Here is a 19679-nt window from a genome sequence, read left to right as displayed (position 1 = left end):
TCCACTACTTGGTATGGATAGGCCCTCATGTTAAAGTACATTCAGCTGAGTCACTCATTAAACATATGTTTAGCTCCCATATCCCATAGACACTGCCATTCAAGAAGTTTACATGTCTTGGGATTTTGTTTCATTTTTATAGTTATATAGTTTTACTGCATTTTACAAAATTATTGATTTCACCATCCACGAGAATTTGCAAACAAATGGTAGAAACTGATCCTTTACAATAGAACTTTGAAGAGCACTATCTTCAACTCTTCAGGCATTTTTAACCAACATACTCCCCAGAAAAGTTCTTAGAAGTTAGATGCCGAAACAGAGGACTGCACATTGACGTACCTTACTAGCCACAGGTACAAGGAGGTGGTAGGTCAACGGAGGTACTCTAGCTGGTCTTTCCTCTAACATTGTTGGTTATCTTCTATGACAAATTGCTTTGTTATTCTAAAAATATCTGCTTGCTCGGAAAGAACACCAAAAGCTTTCATAGCATCCAACTGAAAAGATAAGTTCCTTCCTCAAGGGTTATATGTTAGCCTTTTTTAGCTAACTTTCTTACCGTGGAGAAATGCCTGGAATTCACTCAACTAGGATTTTCATCCCTGCTCCTCTTCCATTACCCATGGGAAATATTTCAGAAGATGAGAGATACACTGATTATGAATATTCCAAAGAAATGAGCTCATGCAGCGTTCTGGCTATCTCGAAACCCTGTAAGCACCAGCTGATCATATGCAAAATGAATTAATATTTCAGAGTTCAGGAACCATCAAGTCTACTTGGTACCTAGAGACCCCTATATTAAATTGCATTCAGTTGAGTCAGTTTTCATATAAAATGTTCTTAGAGAAAATGGCATTTTAAAAACTTTTTTTTAAAAGATTTTATTTATTCATGAGAGACACACACACACACACAGAGAGAGAGAGAGAGAGAGAGAGAGAGAGGCAGGCAGAGACACAGGCAGAGGGAGACGCAGGCTCCATGCCAGGAGCCTAACATGGGACTCGATCCCAGGTCTCCAGGATCAGGCTCCAGGCCAAAGGTGGCGCTAAACCGCTGAGCCACTGGGGCTGCCCTTTTAAAAACATTTTTAAAAGCAAAACACTAACTTATCAAGTAAAAAATTGATATTCCTTAGTGCTCAGAATCTAGTCATTCAAACATTATGTTTCCCTTTTAGTGACAAAATTGATATGAGGAAACAAAAAGCTAGAACTGTGATAATTTGCTTCTAATTTTTAACCCTAATTAAAATATTTAGAATGGAATAAAAATTAAGAAATAAAAATACTTATTTGAGTTTTAGTTTTCTACTGCAGCCATAACAAATTACCACAAATTTAGTGGCTTAAAACAACATAATTTCTCTTACCAGTGTATATAGTCTGAAGTCTGGCTGGGCTCAACTGGTTTCTCTAAACCTGGTCACAAAAGGCCAAAATCAGTATGTTGGCACTGGGTTCTGGAGACTCAGGGAGAAACCAGGGCCAGGCTCATTCTCATTCCACCCCGCAGATTTCAGTTCTCTGCACGTGTAGGACAGGTCCCTGTTCTCCATGAGGACTATCAGCTGCGAACCATTCTCTGCACCTAGGGGATGTCTGCATTCCTTCTTGCGTTTTCCATGTGGCCCCCTATGGCAGTGGGGAGTTGAGTTTCTCTCATACTTTGAGTTTTTGTCATTCACCTTTCTGCTGCATCTCTGTAACTCCAGCTGGAGAAAGTTCTGTGCTTTTAAGAACTCATGTGGGTAAATTGGGCTCACTCAGATAACCTCCCTTTTTTAGTGTATTGTAATCCTAAAATTCCATCTGCAGAGCCTCTTTGCTTATGCGAAGTGCAGGTGCAGGGGTTCCGGGGACTAGGGCACGGCCATCTTCGTGGGAGCATTCTGCCTAAGACATGTGGGCTTGGCACAGAGAATATAGTTGTCACCTTTCACCCATTTGGGCACTAAATGAAAATCGGTAACTTTATTACTCTAAAGTCACCTTTGTAAATTTTTCTTTAAATTTTATTTAGATTCTTTTTGGAAAACATCAATAATAGTCGCTATATATGTCAAATTGATAAAGGCTCACTCATACTTTTTTTTTTTTTTTTAAGATTTTATGTATTTGAGAGAGGCGAGAGCACATGAGCAGGGGCTGGGGAGGGGCAGAGGGGGAAGGAGAAGCAGACTCCTCGCTGAGCAGGGAGCCCACGTGGGACTCGACCCCAGGACCCTAAGATCATAACCTGAATGGAAGGCAGATGCTTAACTGACAGAGCCACCCAGGTGCCTCATTTTTTAAGAGTAATTATAATATGGTTTCTTAGATTGGTTTTAAGCTCAAAATTCTGGAATGTGCTTTAGGAGGGACTTAGAACACTCATTCCTTTATTCCACTTTCTGATTTGACATCATTCAAAGAGGGGAGTGAGGAAGGACAGAGAGAAAAGAAAAATATCTCAAAACTACCCTAGAAAAGAGAAAATGACAAACTGGGACTACTTGGCTTTTAGCATCAATTTTTGGCAAGCAAAACCATGTAGATACTTTAATAACATATCTAATATTTAATTTTTTGTTACTGAATTTGGTGCAAGACAAAGAACTGCATTTTTTCATTTGGAAATAATTAGAAACTTGTAGAAAACGTTCAGGAATGATATAAAGAATTTCCCTATACTATTCACTTAGTTTTTACATTTTTAACATTTTGGTATTTCGTTTTTATTTTGTCTCTCATATATGTGTACATACATCTATATATGTAAGTGTATATATTTTTTCTGAGAAATTTTAGAGTAGGTTGCAAACATCTTGCCCTTTAATGTTTTATACACACATATACACATATATGTAGGAGAATGAGTATTGTCTTACATAACCTCAGTACTGTTGTCAGATGCAGGAAATTTAACACCAATGCAGAACTTTTATCTAGTATACTGTGTGTGCGCCAGTTTTGTCAGTTAGACAATGGTGTCCAGGACAGCGCTGCTTTCCTCTCTTGTAGGATCATGTACTGCATTTAGCTGTCGAGGTTTCTTCACTCTCTTTCCATCTGGAAGAGTTCTTCAGCCTGCCTTTGTCTTTCATGACATTGATGTTTTAAAGAAAACAGACTAGGTTTTGCTTTTTGTGTTTTAATAGATTAGTCTTCATTTTGAGGATTTCTGGTATTTTCTCATTATTGGATTCAGGTTATATGTCTGGATAACATCCATGCAAAAATGATACTGTTCCTGAGGTATTACATCTGGATGCAACCAGGTGTTTCTTCTGTCTCGTTGGTGATGCTAATTTTGATTACCCACTCCAAACACTAGAGTATTTCCCCTTTGCGATAATAAATAATACTTGAGAGATGCTTGCAGGCAAGTCTAATACTCTGTTTTTCACCAAACTTTCTCCACTGGATTTAGCCTTCCTTGATGATTCTTTCCGAAACCATCTTTACTATGATGGTTGTGTGTTTGTGTTTCTCTAACTTCATTCATCCATGTGTATTACTTGGTATTACATGGTATTCTAAAGAAAAGTCCTCTTTGCCCCTTTCCCTGCATGTGTGTGTATGTATGTGTATATTTATCATCAGTGTGGACTAATAAATAAATGCTTGTTTTCAGTGGTTTATGATTCATTACTGTCCTTGATTGTTCTGATGCTTCAGTTGTCCCAGATTTGGCCAGTGGGAAGCCTTTCACACTGGCTTTTGTATCCTTTTGATATGCCCTATCATTCATTCATTCATTCATTCATTCATCCATCCATCCATCCATCCATCCATCCATCCATCCATTCATCCATTCATCCATTCATTCAAATGCCTCCTTAAGTTTCTGAGTACAAGATATTCTAGGCATCTTATGCCTTCCTCTTTCTGACCATAGATTTAGACATACCTCATAGGAGCACTGCTGTTTTTTTTTCCCTTGGGGAAGGGGGGGCGGGGTTTGAGTGCTGGTTCTTTTAACTAGGAAATAATATTTTTAAAAACCAAGATCTGGATGCCTGGTGGTGCTCTCATTGCTACTGGTATCGTGGTTTCTGGACTCTTTTAGCAAACAAAGGTATGGCATGCATTCATTTAATCCATTTGTTCATTAGAGATGGTGAATTTCTACTTGGTATCTCCCAATCCAGTCTATTCTCACAAATTTATTCTCTCCTTCCATTCCCTACTGTACCTCCTGCAACACAGCGCCCCTGGCTTTACTTCACCGTATGTACAGTAACATCACCATTTGAAAAGAGTTCAAGATTTGCCCATTGTTCTTTGTTTCTTTGTCTCCTAGACTAAGGGTAAATAAAGTATTGCATCATATTCGAAAGTAACTTATTAGTTCCCTGTTGCTTTTCCTCCTTCAATGTGGTTATGTTATTCATTTGAAATACTTGTTTAGCTCATTTAGTTTTTGTATTCATTTTTAATTTTTTTCTTTCTTCCCATCCCTGTTGATTGAATTTTGTTTTTAATATGTACACTGTTGTAATGAATAGCTGTGTATATTTTTTGGTATTATTAACGGTGTATCTTAAGGATCAATTCTAGGAGAATGGCTGAATCAAAGGTGAAATGAATGTTTAGTTTCATTAGATATTGCCAAATTCTCTTCCATAGGGAATACACCATTCTTAAAATTTTCTATAATCTGTTTGACTCGGCCTTGCCAGCAAAGGCTACTGTTAAGCTTTTGAATGTTTGTCGGTCTAACAGGTGAGGATAGTGTTTCTGTATAGCTTTTACATGCATTTCTCTTAAAGTAAGTTAGGTTGATCATATTTACATGTGGTTAAGAAACATTTATATATTTTTTTTGTGAAATACCTATTCATGTTTTGCTTATTTCTCTACAGAATATTTGGCTTTTTTCCCCTTAATTTTTTATAAGTTCTTTAAATATTAGGGATATTTGCCATTTTTGATGATAAATTTTTTATGTATTCAGCTTTTTTTTGTCCAGCTTCTCATTGTGTCTTTTGTCTTTGCTTATGTTTTATTTGTTTTTCCCATGCAAGCATTTGTTTTATTGTAGTTCTATTTATCCATTCTTTCTTCTATTGCATTTGGATTTGAGTTCTTTTTAAAAAGTCTTCCATATGTCCAGATTATAGAGGAATTCACTTATGTTTTTTTTCTAGTACTTGTGTATAGTCTTGTGTTTTATTTATATACCTAATCCATTCTTGAGTTTATTTTTATGGAGTAATGAATGTTACTTTCTCTTTTTCCCAAATGGCTATCCTTTTGTTTCAATACTATTTCTTTAAGAAGGTCCTCTGTGGATATCACTATCATATCACAAACTTATCAGATACTTGATGTATCTTATGCTAGATACTAGATCTTACCATGTAATAGATCTAGCTCTCTCTCAAATAAAATCCTAAAAAGAAATATGTAATTGGAAGGTTTTTTTCAAAGTATTTTGCTCTTGTTGCTGTTGAAAACTGAGTTTTCTCTTCCATTATGTCATCTAATTTCTTTTTTGCGTATAGGATGAAGGTTATTTTTATGGCAATTTTATATGCTGCTACCTTCCTGAATTTTTCTGTTGCTTGAATTGGTTTTATCATTGATTCTTTAGTCTTCCAATTATACAATAGAGATAGTTTCATTTTGTCCTAATTATTATTTCTCTGATAGTTTCCTATTTTTACTGTTTCAGTGAATACCTGCAGTACAATGTTAAACAGTAGTAGAGAGATTTGCCATCTTTGCTTTCTTTTTTTTTCTTTTTTTTTTATTTATGATAGTTACACACACACCAGAGGAGAGAGAGAGAGAGAGAGAGAGGCAGAGACACAGGCAGAGGGAGAAGCAGGCTCCATGCACCGGGAGCCTGATGTGGGATTCGATCCCAGGTCTCTAGGATCGCGCCCCAGGCCAAAGACAGGCGCCAAACCGCTGCGCCACCCAGGGATCCCTTCTTTTTCTTTTTTTTAAATTTTTTTTTCATCCTTGCTTTCTTGTTCCTGATCTTTGTGGACATACATCTAGTGTTTCTCACCACCTATCTTTTTTTTTTTTTTTAAGATTTATTTATTTTATTTTATTTATTTTATTTTTTTAAAGATTTTATTTATTTATTAGAGACAGACAGAGAGAGAGAGAGAGAGAGAGAGGTGGAGACACGGGCAGAGGGAGAAGCAGGCTCCATGCAGGGAGCCCAACGTGGGACTTGATCCTGGGTCTCCAGGATCATGCCCCGGGCCGAAGGCGGTGCTAAACCACTAAGCCACCAGGGCTGCCCAAGATTTATTTATTTTAGAGAGAGAGAGAGTTTGCAAGTGGGTGGGGGAGCAAAGGGTAGAGGGAGATGGAGACAGACAATCTAAAGTAGACTCCCCACTGAATGTGGAGCCTGGCATGAGGCTTGAGATCATCATGACTTTGAGATCATGACCCACGCCAAAATGAAGAGTTGGACACTTAAAGTAAGATCCTAGCTGTAGGATTGAGGTTCATATTTGTATATATTTGTATATAGATTCATGCTAAAGAATATCCTTCCATTCCTATTCTTTTAAGAGTTTTGAGGTACTGAATTTCATCTAAATACTTTTTACCAACTATAAAGATAAATGATTGTTCTTCTTAGACATATAGGATTATAATAATTGATTTCTAACGTCAATTAAAGTATAAATCCCTTTTACTCAGGGTGTGTGATTTCCTTAATATGGTGCTGAAATGTATTTGATAATATTTAGGATTTTTGTTTTGATATTTGTGTTAATTATCAATTGCTGGGTAATAAATCACCTTAAAACTTACAGCTTAAAACATAAACATTTATTATTTCCAGGGGTCAGGAATCTGCATGTGGCTTGGCTGGGTGCCTCTGGCTCAGGTCTGTCTGTCATGAGGCTGTAATCAAGATGTCAGCCAGGACTCAACTGAGGGAAGATTGTGTCGAAACTCACTCGAGAGGCTGTTGGCAGGTCCTCACTGCCTATTGCTGGGAATAGGAGTTTCTTGGGCTTGCCTGGGCTTGCCACAGGGCTACTCACAACCTAGAAGCTTGCTTCCCCCAAATTGAGGAGGTTCTAAGAGAAAGAGAATAGAAAGACAGAAACCCACAATCTTGGAAGGGACATCCCATTTCTTTTCCTGTGTTGTTTATTAGATCAGGGTCACTAGGGGTCACTAGGTCCAGTCCACATTCAAGGGGAAAAGATGACATACACAAGGATGTAAACACCAGGGGCAGTGATCATTGGGTGTCATCTTGGAGACTGCACACTTGAATAGACAAATATTGGTCTAATTTATTTTTTTGTGTTATATGTAGCAGACTTAGGTATTAATGTTACGCTTCATTAAAAAAATTGGAATGTTTCTTTCATCTTCTATCTCAGATGGCATCAGAACTACATAGTCTGTAAAGATTTGGTAAACCCTGTGAAACCATCTGGGTCTGGTACCTTTTTGCTTTTGATAAGTCCAGTGGCATTATAATTATTTTGGCTTATAAGTTTTTTATTGTTTTTTTGCTTAGAGGTCCCGAGGTTTCTCTATATGTAAAGTCTAATACTTTATTAGGATATGTCTGAGGTGATTCTTTAGAGTCCATTTTCCCAGGTATCCAGTGAATGCTTTCTTTTTTTTTTTTTTTTTTTCAGTGAATGCTTTCAATATTTGTTTTATCAGTTTTAGTTATTCATATAGGACTTCTTATTTCTCTAACTCCTTTTTCTTCTTCTTCTTTTTTTTTTTAAATTATTTATTTATTTATTTATTTATTTATGATAGTCACAGAGAGATAGAGAGAGAGGCAGACACAGGCAGAGGGAGAAGCAGGCTCCATGCACCGGGAGCCCGACGTGGGATTCGATCCCGGGTCTCCAGGATCGCACCCTGGGCCAAAGGCAGGCGCTAAACTGCTGCGCCACCCAGGGATCCCCTCTTTTTTTTTTTTTTTTTAACCAATTCTCATTCTCTTGGTCATTTTCTGCTTTTTAAAAATGCCCTATAGCCTGGGTGGCTCAGCGGTTTAGCGCCGCCTTCAGCCCAGGGTGTGATCCTGGAGGCCGGGGATCGAGTCCCATGTAGGCTCCCTGCATGGAGCCTGCTTCTCCCTCTGCCTCTCTCTCTCTGTCTCTCATGAATAAATAAAAAATCTTAAAAATATATATATATTAAATTTTTATTCAAACGTATTCTCCTCTTTTTCTTTTATTTTTCTTGAGTTCAGTTTTATCTCCCAGCCCCTATTCGTATGTGTGTGTGTTTATGTGTGTGTCTAGGGGTTGATTTCCACTCCAGGTTTTTAAATTCCTGGTTCACAGGGTGCCTGACTCAGATGGTTAAGCATCTGACTCTTGATTTCGGTTCAGGTCATGATCTCAGGGTTGTAAGACCGAGCCCCATGTGTGTGCTAGGTTCTGTGCTAGGCATAGAGCCTGCTTAAGATTCTCCCCCTACTCCCACCCCCACTCCTCTCTCTCACATGTGTGCTCTCTCAAAAATATGCTTAAATTTCTGACTCAAGATTTTTTTTTAAATTTTTTCATAACTATGCTATTTGAAGATGTTGAATTAATTTTGGAATGGTCATGACTAGTTTTTCTTCTATTTCGTGGTTTTTTTTTTTCCTGGGGAGGGAGTGCTTTTCATCAGCTGAAATGTTTGAATTTACGTGTTCTGCTTTATTCTTACAGTAGCTTTTTATAGGATTAGCTTGATATTTTCTGAGTATTTTGTGGCTAGGATTCCTAATTTGAGAGTGCCAACTTCTCACAGTTTAGTTTTTGAATGGATGCATTAGTCACACAGTGGATTTCCAAATAGGAGAGGAGTCCTTTTGTTTCTACAGAATCCTTATTTTTATTCTCTAATTTTTTTCTTTTATTTCTCCAAGGGAACCACACCTTCTCTACTTAATCTGGGTCTTTCTTCAGAAGCTGTGCTTATTCAAACTATCAGTTTTACCCTTTATTTTCAAGCTCCTTTTCTATAGCCAGTACTATGAACTACCAAATCCCCAATTTGCACTCAAGTTTTTAGAACATAGTGTTGGATTTTCTCTTCTGGGGGTGATTTTGACTGTACTTCCTCAGTCTTCCATTTCCCTGTCCTGTTTTACACAGATGTCCTAAGCCTCCTCTTTATCAGTTTGTGCCTATTGGCTTACAACAGCAGCAGGAAATAATTTTTTAATTTGGTGTTTATTTCTGTACTTAAAGGCAATTTCAAGGATACAGTATTCTCTGTCTCCGAGTAATCCCGTTGGTGTGGTTTTCTTTCACTCCTTGTTAATTTTGTAATTTGGGGGATGATGTGTGGAAAGATTAGGACTCAAATCAGCAGCAAGCTTCCAGACCAATCCCTGAAATCTTAGTTTTTAAAACTTAGATTTATCAGTCAGGTTTTCCAAACATTTAAGAAAGAAAGAACATCAGTCTTACATACACTCTTCATTGAATAGAAAAGGAAGTTATACTTCCCAGCTCTTTTTTCCCCACTCTTTTAATGAGTACAATATTTATTCCAAAACCTAGAAATGAAATTATAAGAAAGCCAATTATAGGCTAGTCCCATAAACATAAATATAAAAATCCTTTACAGAGTATTACCAAATTTAATCGAAGGGCTTATTCTAGAAATTCAAGATTGGTTTAACCTTGAAACCAATTAGTGTAATATACCATATTAACAAAAAAGGGAGACAGATCGTTACAATCTGATAGATGCAGAAGTATTTGATAGAATTCAACATCCATACATGATAGAAACTCTTAGCACACCAGGAAAGAACTGTCTTAGTCTTATAAAGAACATTTACAAAAATCCTACAGCAAATATCTCATTGAAAGCTTTCCCTCTGACATCAGGAACAAGGAGAGTACTGTCATTATACTAGATATCCTAGTCAGTTCAGTAAAACAAGATTAAAGAAATTATAAGGATTGGATTTTAAGAAAGCCTACTATTCACATATGACAACATTGTGGTCCAAAAATATATATATAGCTAATCTTTTAGAATTAATAAGTGAATTTTGTAAGTTTTCTGGCTGCAAGGTTAATAAAAATAAAACATTTCTATATTCCAGCAGCAAACAAATAAATAACAAAATTTAAAGAACAATAACATTCAGAGTAGCTTTTTTAAAATTTTATTTTATTCAGGAAAGACAGCAAGAGAGAGGCAGAGACACAGGCAGAGGGAGAAGTGGGCTCCATGCAGGAAGCCCGATGTGGGACTCGATCCCAGGATCCAAGGATCATGCCCTGGTCTGAAGGCAGATGCTCAACTGCTGAGCCACCCAGGTGTCCCTCAGAGTAGCTTTAGAAAAAAAAACAAAAACAAAACAGGAACAAATCAAAAGACATGTCAGGATTCTACATTGAAAGCTAGAAAACAACACTGAGAGAATTTGTTTTAAAAGATTTTATTTATTTATTCATGAGAGATACAGAGAGGGGCAGAGATACAGGCAGAGGGAGAAGCAGGCTCCCATGCAGGGAGCCCAGTGTGGGACTCGATCCCAGGACCCCAGGGTCACGACCTGATCTGAAGGCAGACGTTCAACCACTGAGCCATGCAGGTGCCTCCAATACTGAGAGAAATTAAAGAAGACCTAAATAAATGGTGAAATAGAAATATACCATGTCCATGGAATAAAAGACTCAATATTGTAAAGATTCACCTCTCCCCCCAAATAATCCACAGATTCAATGTAGTTCCAAAAGAAATCTCAGCAAGTTGGTGTGTGTGTGTGTGTGTGGGGGGGGGGGTGTATGTATCAACAATCTTTAAAATTCATATGGGAATGCATAGTACCAGGAGGAACTACTATAGTTCCTGTTCTTTGTTCACAAAGAACAAAGTTGGCTTATACCTACCATAAAACCTGTTATAAAACTAATTTAAACAGATGCTTTTTGTACATACAAGGATAGAGAAACTGACCAATAGTGTTCAGAAACATCCAAAATGTAGGGTTATTTAAGACAAACATGACGCTTTTAGTGCATTAGGAAAGAATGGTCTCTTTATTAAGTATATGTATATGTGTAAAGTCAATTCAAGATGAATTCCAGATATAAAAGTTAAAGGTAACACAGTGGAACTGTTTGAAAAAAAAACAGGAGAATATATGGTCTTGAAGTATCAAGGATTTCTAAAACAGGACACAATGATCACTAACCATAAATAAAGAAATTGATAAATTGGACTGTAGTAATAACTTCTATCAACACATAACTAAAATAATGAAAATGCAGCCTGTAGAGGGAGAGATTATCTCAATATTTATATCTTGACAAAAGACATAGTTAGAATATATAAAGAACTCTTCCAAAGCTGTAAGACAGACAACCCAGTTAAAATAAATGGGCAGAAAACTCAAACTGACTTTTCCGAGGTTATTTGAGTGGCCCAAAAAATATGGTTGAAAAGCACTGAATCTTTTTAGCCATTAAGGAAATGCAAATTGAAATGACGCCTTTTTATTACAGTCCCACAAGAAAAACTAAGATGAAAAAGATAGAATATGTCAAGTGTTATCAAGGGTGTGAAGCAACTGTAGCTCTCAGAAGAGTATTAATGGGAATATAAGGTGGCACAATGGAAAATGCCCACTATCTGCTAACACAGAATGTCACATACCCTGTGACATAGTAATTCTATTCCTGTGTGTCTGTGGTTGACAGAATAATGGCCTTCCAAAAATATCTGTATCCTAAGCCGTGGAACCTGTGAGTATGTTACATCGTATGGTCAGGGAGAGTTAGGTTGTAGGTGAATATAAGGTTGATACTCAGCTGACTTTAAACCAGAGGGATTATCCTGGTGGGTGGGCCCAGTGTAACCACAAGGGTCCTAAAAATGCTATAGAGGGATGCTGAAAAGTTCAGTGTCAGAAAAGGAGGGTTAGTGACAGAGTTTATGCAGTGTGAGGAGGATGTAACCCATCGGTGCAGGCTTTGGAGATGGAGGAGTGTGGCCATGAGCCGAGAATTGTGGGCAGGCTCTAGAAGCTGGAAAAGGCAAGCAAGTGGACTCCCCTGGAGCCTCCAGAACAGAATGCAGCCCTACTGAGTTCTTGATTTTAAATTAGTGACTCTTTTGTTGAACTTTTAACTTACAAAACTATAATAGAAGGCTGGAGGCATCATAATTCTGGACTTCAAGCTGTATTACAAAGCTGTGATCCTCATGACAGTGTGGTACTGGCACAAAAACAGACACAGAGATCAATGGAATAGACTAGAGAACCCAGAAATGGTTCTGTCATCAACTCATCTTTGACAAAGCAGGAAAGACTATCCAATGGAAAAAGGACAGTCTATTCAATAAATGGGGCTGGGAGAATTGGACAGCCACGGGCAGAAGAATAAAACTGGACCACTTCCTTACACCACACACAAAGACAAATTCAAAATGGATGGAAGACCTAAATGTGAGACAGGAATCCATCACAATCCTAGAGGAGAACACAGGCAGCAACCTCTTTCACCTCGGCTACAGCAGCTTCTTGCTAGGCCCATCTCCAAAGGCAAGGGAAACAAAAGCAAAAATGAACTATTGGGACTTTATCGGATAAAAAGCTTTTGCACAGCAAAGGAAATAATAAAACTAAAAGGGATAGGAGAAGGTATTTGCAAATGACATAACAGATAAAGGGCTGGTGTTCAAAATCTATAAAGAACTTATCAAATACATCACCCCAAAAAACAAAACAAAACAAAAAATCTAGTCAAGAAATGGGCAGAAGACATGAACAGACATTTCTCCAAAAAAGACCTACAAGTGGCCAACAGACATGTGAAAAATGCTCTGCATCACTCGGCATCAGGGAAATACAAATCAAAACCACAATGAGAAACCACCTCACACCTCTCAGAAGAGCTAAAATTAACACGTCAGGAAATGTTAGATGTTGGAGAGGCTGTGGAGACAGAGGAGCCCTATTACAGTGTTGGTGGGCTTGAAAACTGGTGCAGCCACTCTGGAAAACAGTGTGGAGGGTCCTCAAGAAGTTAAAAATAGAGCTGCCCTATGACCCAGCAATTCCACTACTGGGGATTTACCCCAAAGATACAGATGTAGTGATCTGAGGGAGCACCTGCACCCCAGTGTTTATAACAGCCAAGTTCCCAGTAGCCAAACTATGAAAGACCCCAGATGTCCATTGGCGGATGGATGGATAAAGATGTGGTGTATATATCCTAATACAATGGAATGTTACTGGGCCATCAAAAAGAATGAAATCTTACCATTTGCCATGATGTGGATGGAACTAGGGGGGATTATGCTAAATGCAATTAAGTCCAAGAGAGACAGATACCATATGCTTTCATTCATACGTCTTTTAAGAAACAAAATAGATGAACACAGGGGAAGGGAAGGAAAAATAAGATAAAAACATAGGGAGGCAACCATAAGAGACTTTTAACAGTAGAAAACAGACTGAGGGCTACTGGAGGGGAGGGGAGTGGGGGATAGGGTAATAGGGTGATGGGCATTAAGGAGGGCACCTGATGTCATGACCACTGGGTGTTCTATGCAATGGATGAATCACTAAATTCTGCCCCAGAAACTAATAACACACTATGTTAACTAGATTGAATTTAAATAATAAAAAACCCTAATATAAATCCAATAGAAATATATACAAATGTTATCTACAGACAGGTTCTAGAATGTTCATAGCACCATTCATAGTAGCTAAAAACAGGAAACAACTCTAAAGGTCCTTAGCAGTGGAAATGATAAATCAGAGTAGACAAGTTTTTTTTTTTTTTTTTTTTTTTTAAGATTTTATTTATTAATTCATGAGAGACAGAGAGGCAGAGGCAGAGGGAGAAGCAGGCCCCATGCAGGGAGCCCAACATGCGACCCCATCCCGGGACTCCAGGATCACGCCCTGGGCGGAAGGCAGGCACTAAACCACTGCGCCACGCAGGGATCCCCCAGAGTCGACAGGGCTAATTGAACTATCATAATGGCTCATGTCATCACACTAGGATAGTTGGATGGACTCATTTTCAATATAGAAATTACCTGCCAAATACTGAACAATTTAAGCGTGGTGCTGGCAGTCAGGTGGACTGTCTTTGTGGTACTGGACATAAAACTGAAATACTACTTCATGCAGAAGCTTACTGTTGGATAAACATATTGAGTATTTATTAAAAGTTAAATCCTGCACGGAAAGGATTCTCACTAACTTCAGGATGTTGGCTGCGGCTGGAGAAAGAAAGAAGCCGGGAAGAGAAGGGAAAAGGATGACAGAAAAGAGTTCAGAAATCAATGTGGCAAAGTGTTAACATCTGCAAAATCTGGGGAGCGGGTACATGAGTTTATTATTTTCTGTGTATTTGAAATATTTTGTAATTCGGAAAAAGTTCTTAACAGCATAGGCGAATCCCGCCAACTGTAATACACACCTGCTTCCGCAGTCAGGCCTTGACTCGGTTTCTGTGCCGGTGGCCTCTTTGAAGTGGCGGCTCAGCAGGGAGCCAGTCGTGCCTTCATATCCTGGTTTTACCGCGTGGATATTGGAGGAAACAGCAACCGCGTCCGGGTTCTGGAGTGCGGGTCCGGTGTCTGCGCTCCCCGAGCTCTGGGTCCCCGACAGGCTAGCCCCTAGGCGGGCGCTCCTGACGTCCCCTGGGGTGGGAGGCGCTGGGCCCCGCGGAGCCTCCTGCTCCGTCCTGCTGGGATGGTTTCCTCTGCGGAGCCTCTACCTACTGGCGGCTCGCACGGGGGGTGCGGGGGTCCGTGGTGGGAAGCCACGGGTTGCCTGGAGGGCGGCGCTGGAGGGCGGGCGGGAGGCCGGAGCTTGGCGGGGCGGCTCGGCTCGGCTCGGCTCGGCTCGGCTCGGCTCGGCCCGGTGGAGCGGACGGAGGTCGGCTGGGCCCGTGGGTGCCCCTCCCCGTGGGCGCCCCTGCCCGTGGGCGCCCCTGCCCGCGCGCGCCCCTGCCCGCGGCGCCAGGCCCCGGGGGGCCGGCCCACGCCGTTGTGCGCGCTCCCTGGAAGCTGGCCCGGTCCGTGTGACGCGCACGGGCACGGGCTGTCCGTGTGCTGGCCTCCCTCACGGTCCTCTTAATATGTTCTTGTCTCCAGCTTCCTTTTATTTTGTTTTTAGTATGGTGCGGGGCGTGCACCGTACGTGCCCGTCGCGCTCCTCAGTGAGGCCTGGCCCCACGGCGGGCCCCCTTGGCAGTCGGCCTCGGGGAGGGGCAGCGAGGACTCGAGGGCGCGGGGCCGGTGCCCTGCCTGCTGCCGCTTGGCCCGAGGGGCCTCGCCAGTGCCGTGAGGGCCCGGGGTTGGCGGCGGGAGGTTACCCTGGATTGTCGGGGGACCTTGAGGCAGTGAGGACGTGAGGCGGGCTGGGAAGTGAGCGAGGAGGGGCGTGGGGCCCGGCCGGGGAGGCCCGTAGGGGGAAGAGCCCCCGGGGTGCGCGGCCCCGCGGGGACCCGCTGAGCTCCTCCGGCAGCCCCAGGAGCCAACGACACAGGCGGCGAGATTTTTAAAATGTTTCTTGCATTTTCTAATTGTAAAGGGACATTGCTCGTTCTAGTAACCGCGCCCCCGGGGTCGTGCTGACCGCTGGTTAGGGTCGGTCGGGGCGGGCCGGAGGGTGGCAGGCGCCCCGCGCCCCGAGCACCCCTCGGCGGCTGTCCAGTCCGGGGCTGTGCGGGACAGGAGCTGCAGTTCCCTTCCCGAGGCACCTGCCAGCGCTGGGCGTGCTCTCTTCAGGTCTCTTTAAAATAGATACTTTTTTATTTTAAAAAACTAGGATCATACGGTGTATAGTCTATAAAATGATGGCGTTCTATCATTGAATATACCCGAAACCATGAGTCTACCAAGTACAAGATATTCCATCCATACGGATACCAGAAGAGGAAGAGGATATCCTCTTCTGGTGCTTTCCCGTTTTTCCTTGTTATGATTAATGTTGGGACAACTGCCTTATACACAAGGCTTTGCCACATTTCAGATTATTCCCTTAGAATGAATCCCGTGAGCAGTTCAAGTACTTCATCAAGGGTAAGAAAATGTCCAGAGTCTTTCATACGTTAGTGCCACCTTATCCTTCTGGAAAGATTTGGCCCCTTTATCCTAGTGCCAGCAGCCGAGGAGCATCTGTGCAAGAGCACCCTGTCCTATCAGGGGTATAATCTTTTAAAACCGCTTTTCTCATTTTGATAATGAAAAATCAAGTTTTAATTTGCATTTTTAAGAGGTTTTTGGTAATGCAGAAATGTTCATGTTCATTGGTGTGCGCGTGGGATTTGTCTGCAGTTTTGTTTCCTGTGTTTCTTTGGAAGATCAAGGGTTTAGCTGTGCGTATGCAGGATGAAACCTGCCTGTCTGTGTGCAGCAGTGGTGAGCCCCGGCCTGGCGTGGGAAGGGGCGTGGGAAGGGGCGTGGGAAGGGGCGTGGGAAGGGCGGGCGAGCTACCGGGGGTCGCCCTGCCCCAAAAATACTAGCTGAGTCCATACAGTGCCAAGTGCCTGCACAGGGACACGGGGACAGCCTGGGGTCCTTCCAGAGCCCTGACTGCGGTACGCCCGGGTCCGGTAGGACTGTGCGTGTCGCGCCACCCCCGCGGGACCACTCGAGGGCGAGCAGGGGGCTGCGAAGCTTCCCCCCCCCACCCCCGCCCCGCCGCAGGCCCCGCAGAGGTGAGCCCGAAGGCGGGGCCCTGGGGCCTGTGTGCTCCTTCTGGGCCTTGGGCTCCTGGGGTCGCTTTGTCAGGACTTGCAGGGACGTGAGGTCGGGGAGGAAGCTGGGCTGAGGCCGCAGTGCAGGCACCCCTGCCCAGGTGGACCCCGCAGGGACTGTTAGCTCACATCGCGGTGGGCTTGTCCTCCCGGTGCTTACCGCCCTGTAAAAGGACCCAGCAGTTTCTGGGCCCAGACTACAGTTGATGGAAATGACTGTTTCTGCACTGAGGGGGCGCTTGGTGGGATGAGCACAGGCATTATATTATATGTTGGGAAATCGAACTTCAAGTAAAAAAAAAAAAAAAAAAAAAAAAAAAATATATATATATATATATATATATATATATATATATATATAGCAATAAAATCAATGTTTCCAAACTTTAGATTTATGACATTGTATTACTGTTACTGTATTGGTGACAGGCCTTCCTTAAAATTTGAAAATATTTGTGCTTTTACTTGTATTACACAGTATTCCTTAGGTTAATCTTAGATGTGTCTGTGTTTTCTGGTGTTTTTTAAAATTTATTTAAACTCAGTTTGCCAACATTAAGTCTAACACCCAGTGCTCATCCCATCAGGTGCCCTCCTCAGTGCCTGTCACCCAGTCACCTCATTCCCTTCCTCCTCCCCTTCTGTAACCCTTTCTGTGTTTCCCAGAGTTAGGAGTCTCTTACAGTTTGACTTCCTCTCAATTTTTTAAAATCAACTTGGCTATATTTACTTCAGGCTTATCTATAAACATGGTGTGTATGTCTGAGGCAGGACAGTACAACCATCATTTGTCGGGATTCCCGGTGTAAGTATAGTTCTTTCACTTTCAGTACTTTAGGGATCAAGTCCTTTTACAGGAAACCACTTTATACTCATCTTGTAGCAGAAACATTGCTGTTACTCCTAGTGACCCTGCTGTCAACGCAGCCACCTTCCTAGAAGCCAGTACCCATAGCTTACAGTATGTCGGGCCCTGTGAGGCCACAAAATATACACATCTATATTCCAAATAAAAGTGTAATACTGCCCTGTGTCTGGGACTGAGGCAGATTTCACAGTGATGGTTTTTTAAACACACAAATGCAATCCAGGATTCCTTCTGTTTAGACGAATTCTGGCAAATATATTCTAAGCACCTTTATATATTAACTCATTTAATATTCCTAATTCTATGGCATAAGTACTATTATTCTATTTTATAAACAAGCACACTGAAGCCCAGGGGTAAGTAGTTTAGTCTTTCTCATCATCTCTATACCATGAGTCTTTTTCTTTGCTGTATTTCGGGGTGTCATATGCAGCCCATCTGTCGTCAGAGCCTGGCAGTCTCGGTTAAGCTACGCACTTTGCATCAAAGGCTTGTGGTCTCCCAACACAATTACTTACAAGAGTTCACGGGTGCCTGTGGGTCCCAGTGGCGAGGTTTGCCTTTGACCCAGGTCCTGACCCCGGGTCGAGTCCCACATCGGGCTCCCCGAGAGGAGCCTGCTTCTCCCTCTGCCTGTGTCTCTGCCTCTCTCTGTGTGTCTTTCAGGAATAAATAAATAAAACCTTAAAAAATTTTTTTGTAAAGCTCAGACATGACCTTGGGTCCACACTGGAGGTTTGCACGGTGATTGCTCAAGGTGTGCGGTCACCCACCTACCGGCTGGGCCCCACGTGGGGTTTGTGGTGTCGGGCTGCCTACTCGGCGGGCTGCGACTGCTCTGTGGTCTTCCCCAGGGCCAAGGAGGGGCACTGGCCCCCGTGTCCCCCCCCCCTCGTGTCCCTCCCCGTGTACCCACCCCCCAACCCCCCCCATGTCCTCTCCCCACGACCTGGGGAGGCTCTGGCACACGCAGTCGCCGCCCTGCTGGGGTCCAGGGTGCGGCCTCGCGGGGGTGTCTGGGGCTTGTTCCCCTGCAGGCTGGGGACATCGGTGCACGCCCCAGGGTCGCCTCCCCAGGGTGGCCTCCTGGGCTGGCTGGAGCGCTGGTGGCCTCTTGACCCCGTGGCCCACGGCCCTTTCCTGGGTCCCGACGGACTTCGAAGGGAGCGCAGGGCTTGCTGGCTCTGCCCGCGGCCCCCAGCCGTTCGGCCCCGTAGGCGGTGCTCCCCGTGCTCCCCGAGGGCTCCCTCTGGGCTCCCCGCGGGCTCGCGCAAGCACCGTGAAGACGCTGGATCAAGAGCCAGTTCTTGAGAGCCATGGCCCTTGCCTCGCCTCCGCATGTCCCCCGCAGCATGACCCGACCTCTCGGCCCCAGCCTTTGCCCTCGGGGCCCGCACTCTGGGGGCGGTCAGGCGGGCGTTTAGGAGCGAGGCCTTCCCCCAGGCCCGGCCCCGGCGCGGACTCACTCACGGAGGTTCGCCCTTGTCTTGCAGGCTCATGACCGCGGGCGGCGAGATCAGGTTCGTCCACAGGGAGATGGGCATCGTGCCGAGCTGGGGCGGCGGCGCCCGCCTCGTGGAGCTGCTGGGCGCCCGGCAGGCCCTCAAGGTGCTAAGTGGCGCCCTCCCTCTGGACGCCGCCAGGGCCCTGAGCCTGGGCATGGTGGAGGAGGTGCTGGGCGCCTCGGACGAGGCCGGCTGTCTGCAGGAGGCGCGGGCCTGGCTCGGGCAGTTCACCCAGGGGCCTCCCCAAGTCATCAGAGCCTTGAAAAGGTCGGTGTCTTCCGGCAGAGAGCTCTGTTTGGAGGAGGCCTTACAGATGGAAAAGGAGCTTGTAGGAACGGTGTGGGGTGGACCTGCGAACAGAGAGGCCATTGCTAGGAAAGGAAAATTTAATAAGTAGGGGGACAAAATACCGGGGCTCGAGGGGAGCTCCAGTGTTGGACACTCACAGGCGTTCCACCAGAATTACTTGAAAGGCTATGCTAATGTTTGATTTTTTTTTTTTTTCAATCACTGACGTACTGATCTAGTTTTCCGTATATTTGGGTAATCATCAAGTAATCTGAAACATTTGGCTAGAATATATAACACTTTTGGTCTAAAAATTATAAGTTGCCACAGTAATTCT

At 43.1% G+C, this 19679-nt stretch overlaps 1 protein-coding gene across 7 annotated transcripts in view; it reads left to right on the top strand.

Annotated features, from left to right (window-relative positions):
• ECHDC1 (ethylmalonyl-CoA decarboxylase 1) overlaps positions 1–19679 on the top strand; it is a 79431-nt gene that overhangs the window by 40674 nt on the left and 19078 nt on the right. The window contains exon 6 of one of the 7 annotated variants that reach the window (XM_041746644.1): positions 19043–19632. The exons of the other annotated variants lie outside the window; for them this stretch is intronic. Within the exon in view, the coding sequence (XP_041602578.1) occupies positions 19043–19451 (409 nt within the window). The 3' untranslated portion in view covers positions 19452–19632. Of the gene's footprint in view, positions 1–19042; positions 19633–19679 lie in introns of those variants that run through there. 7 annotated transcript variants of the gene reach the window in all.

The sequence above is a fragment of the Vulpes lagopus genome, chromosome 2, assembly GCF_018345385.1.
Source record: "Vulpes lagopus strain Blue_001 chromosome 2, ASM1834538v1, whole genome shotgun sequence".
Lineage (NCBI taxonomy): Eukaryota > Metazoa > Chordata > Mammalia > Carnivora > Canidae > Vulpes > Vulpes lagopus.
This window is presented reverse-complemented; position numbering and strand designations above follow the sequence as displayed.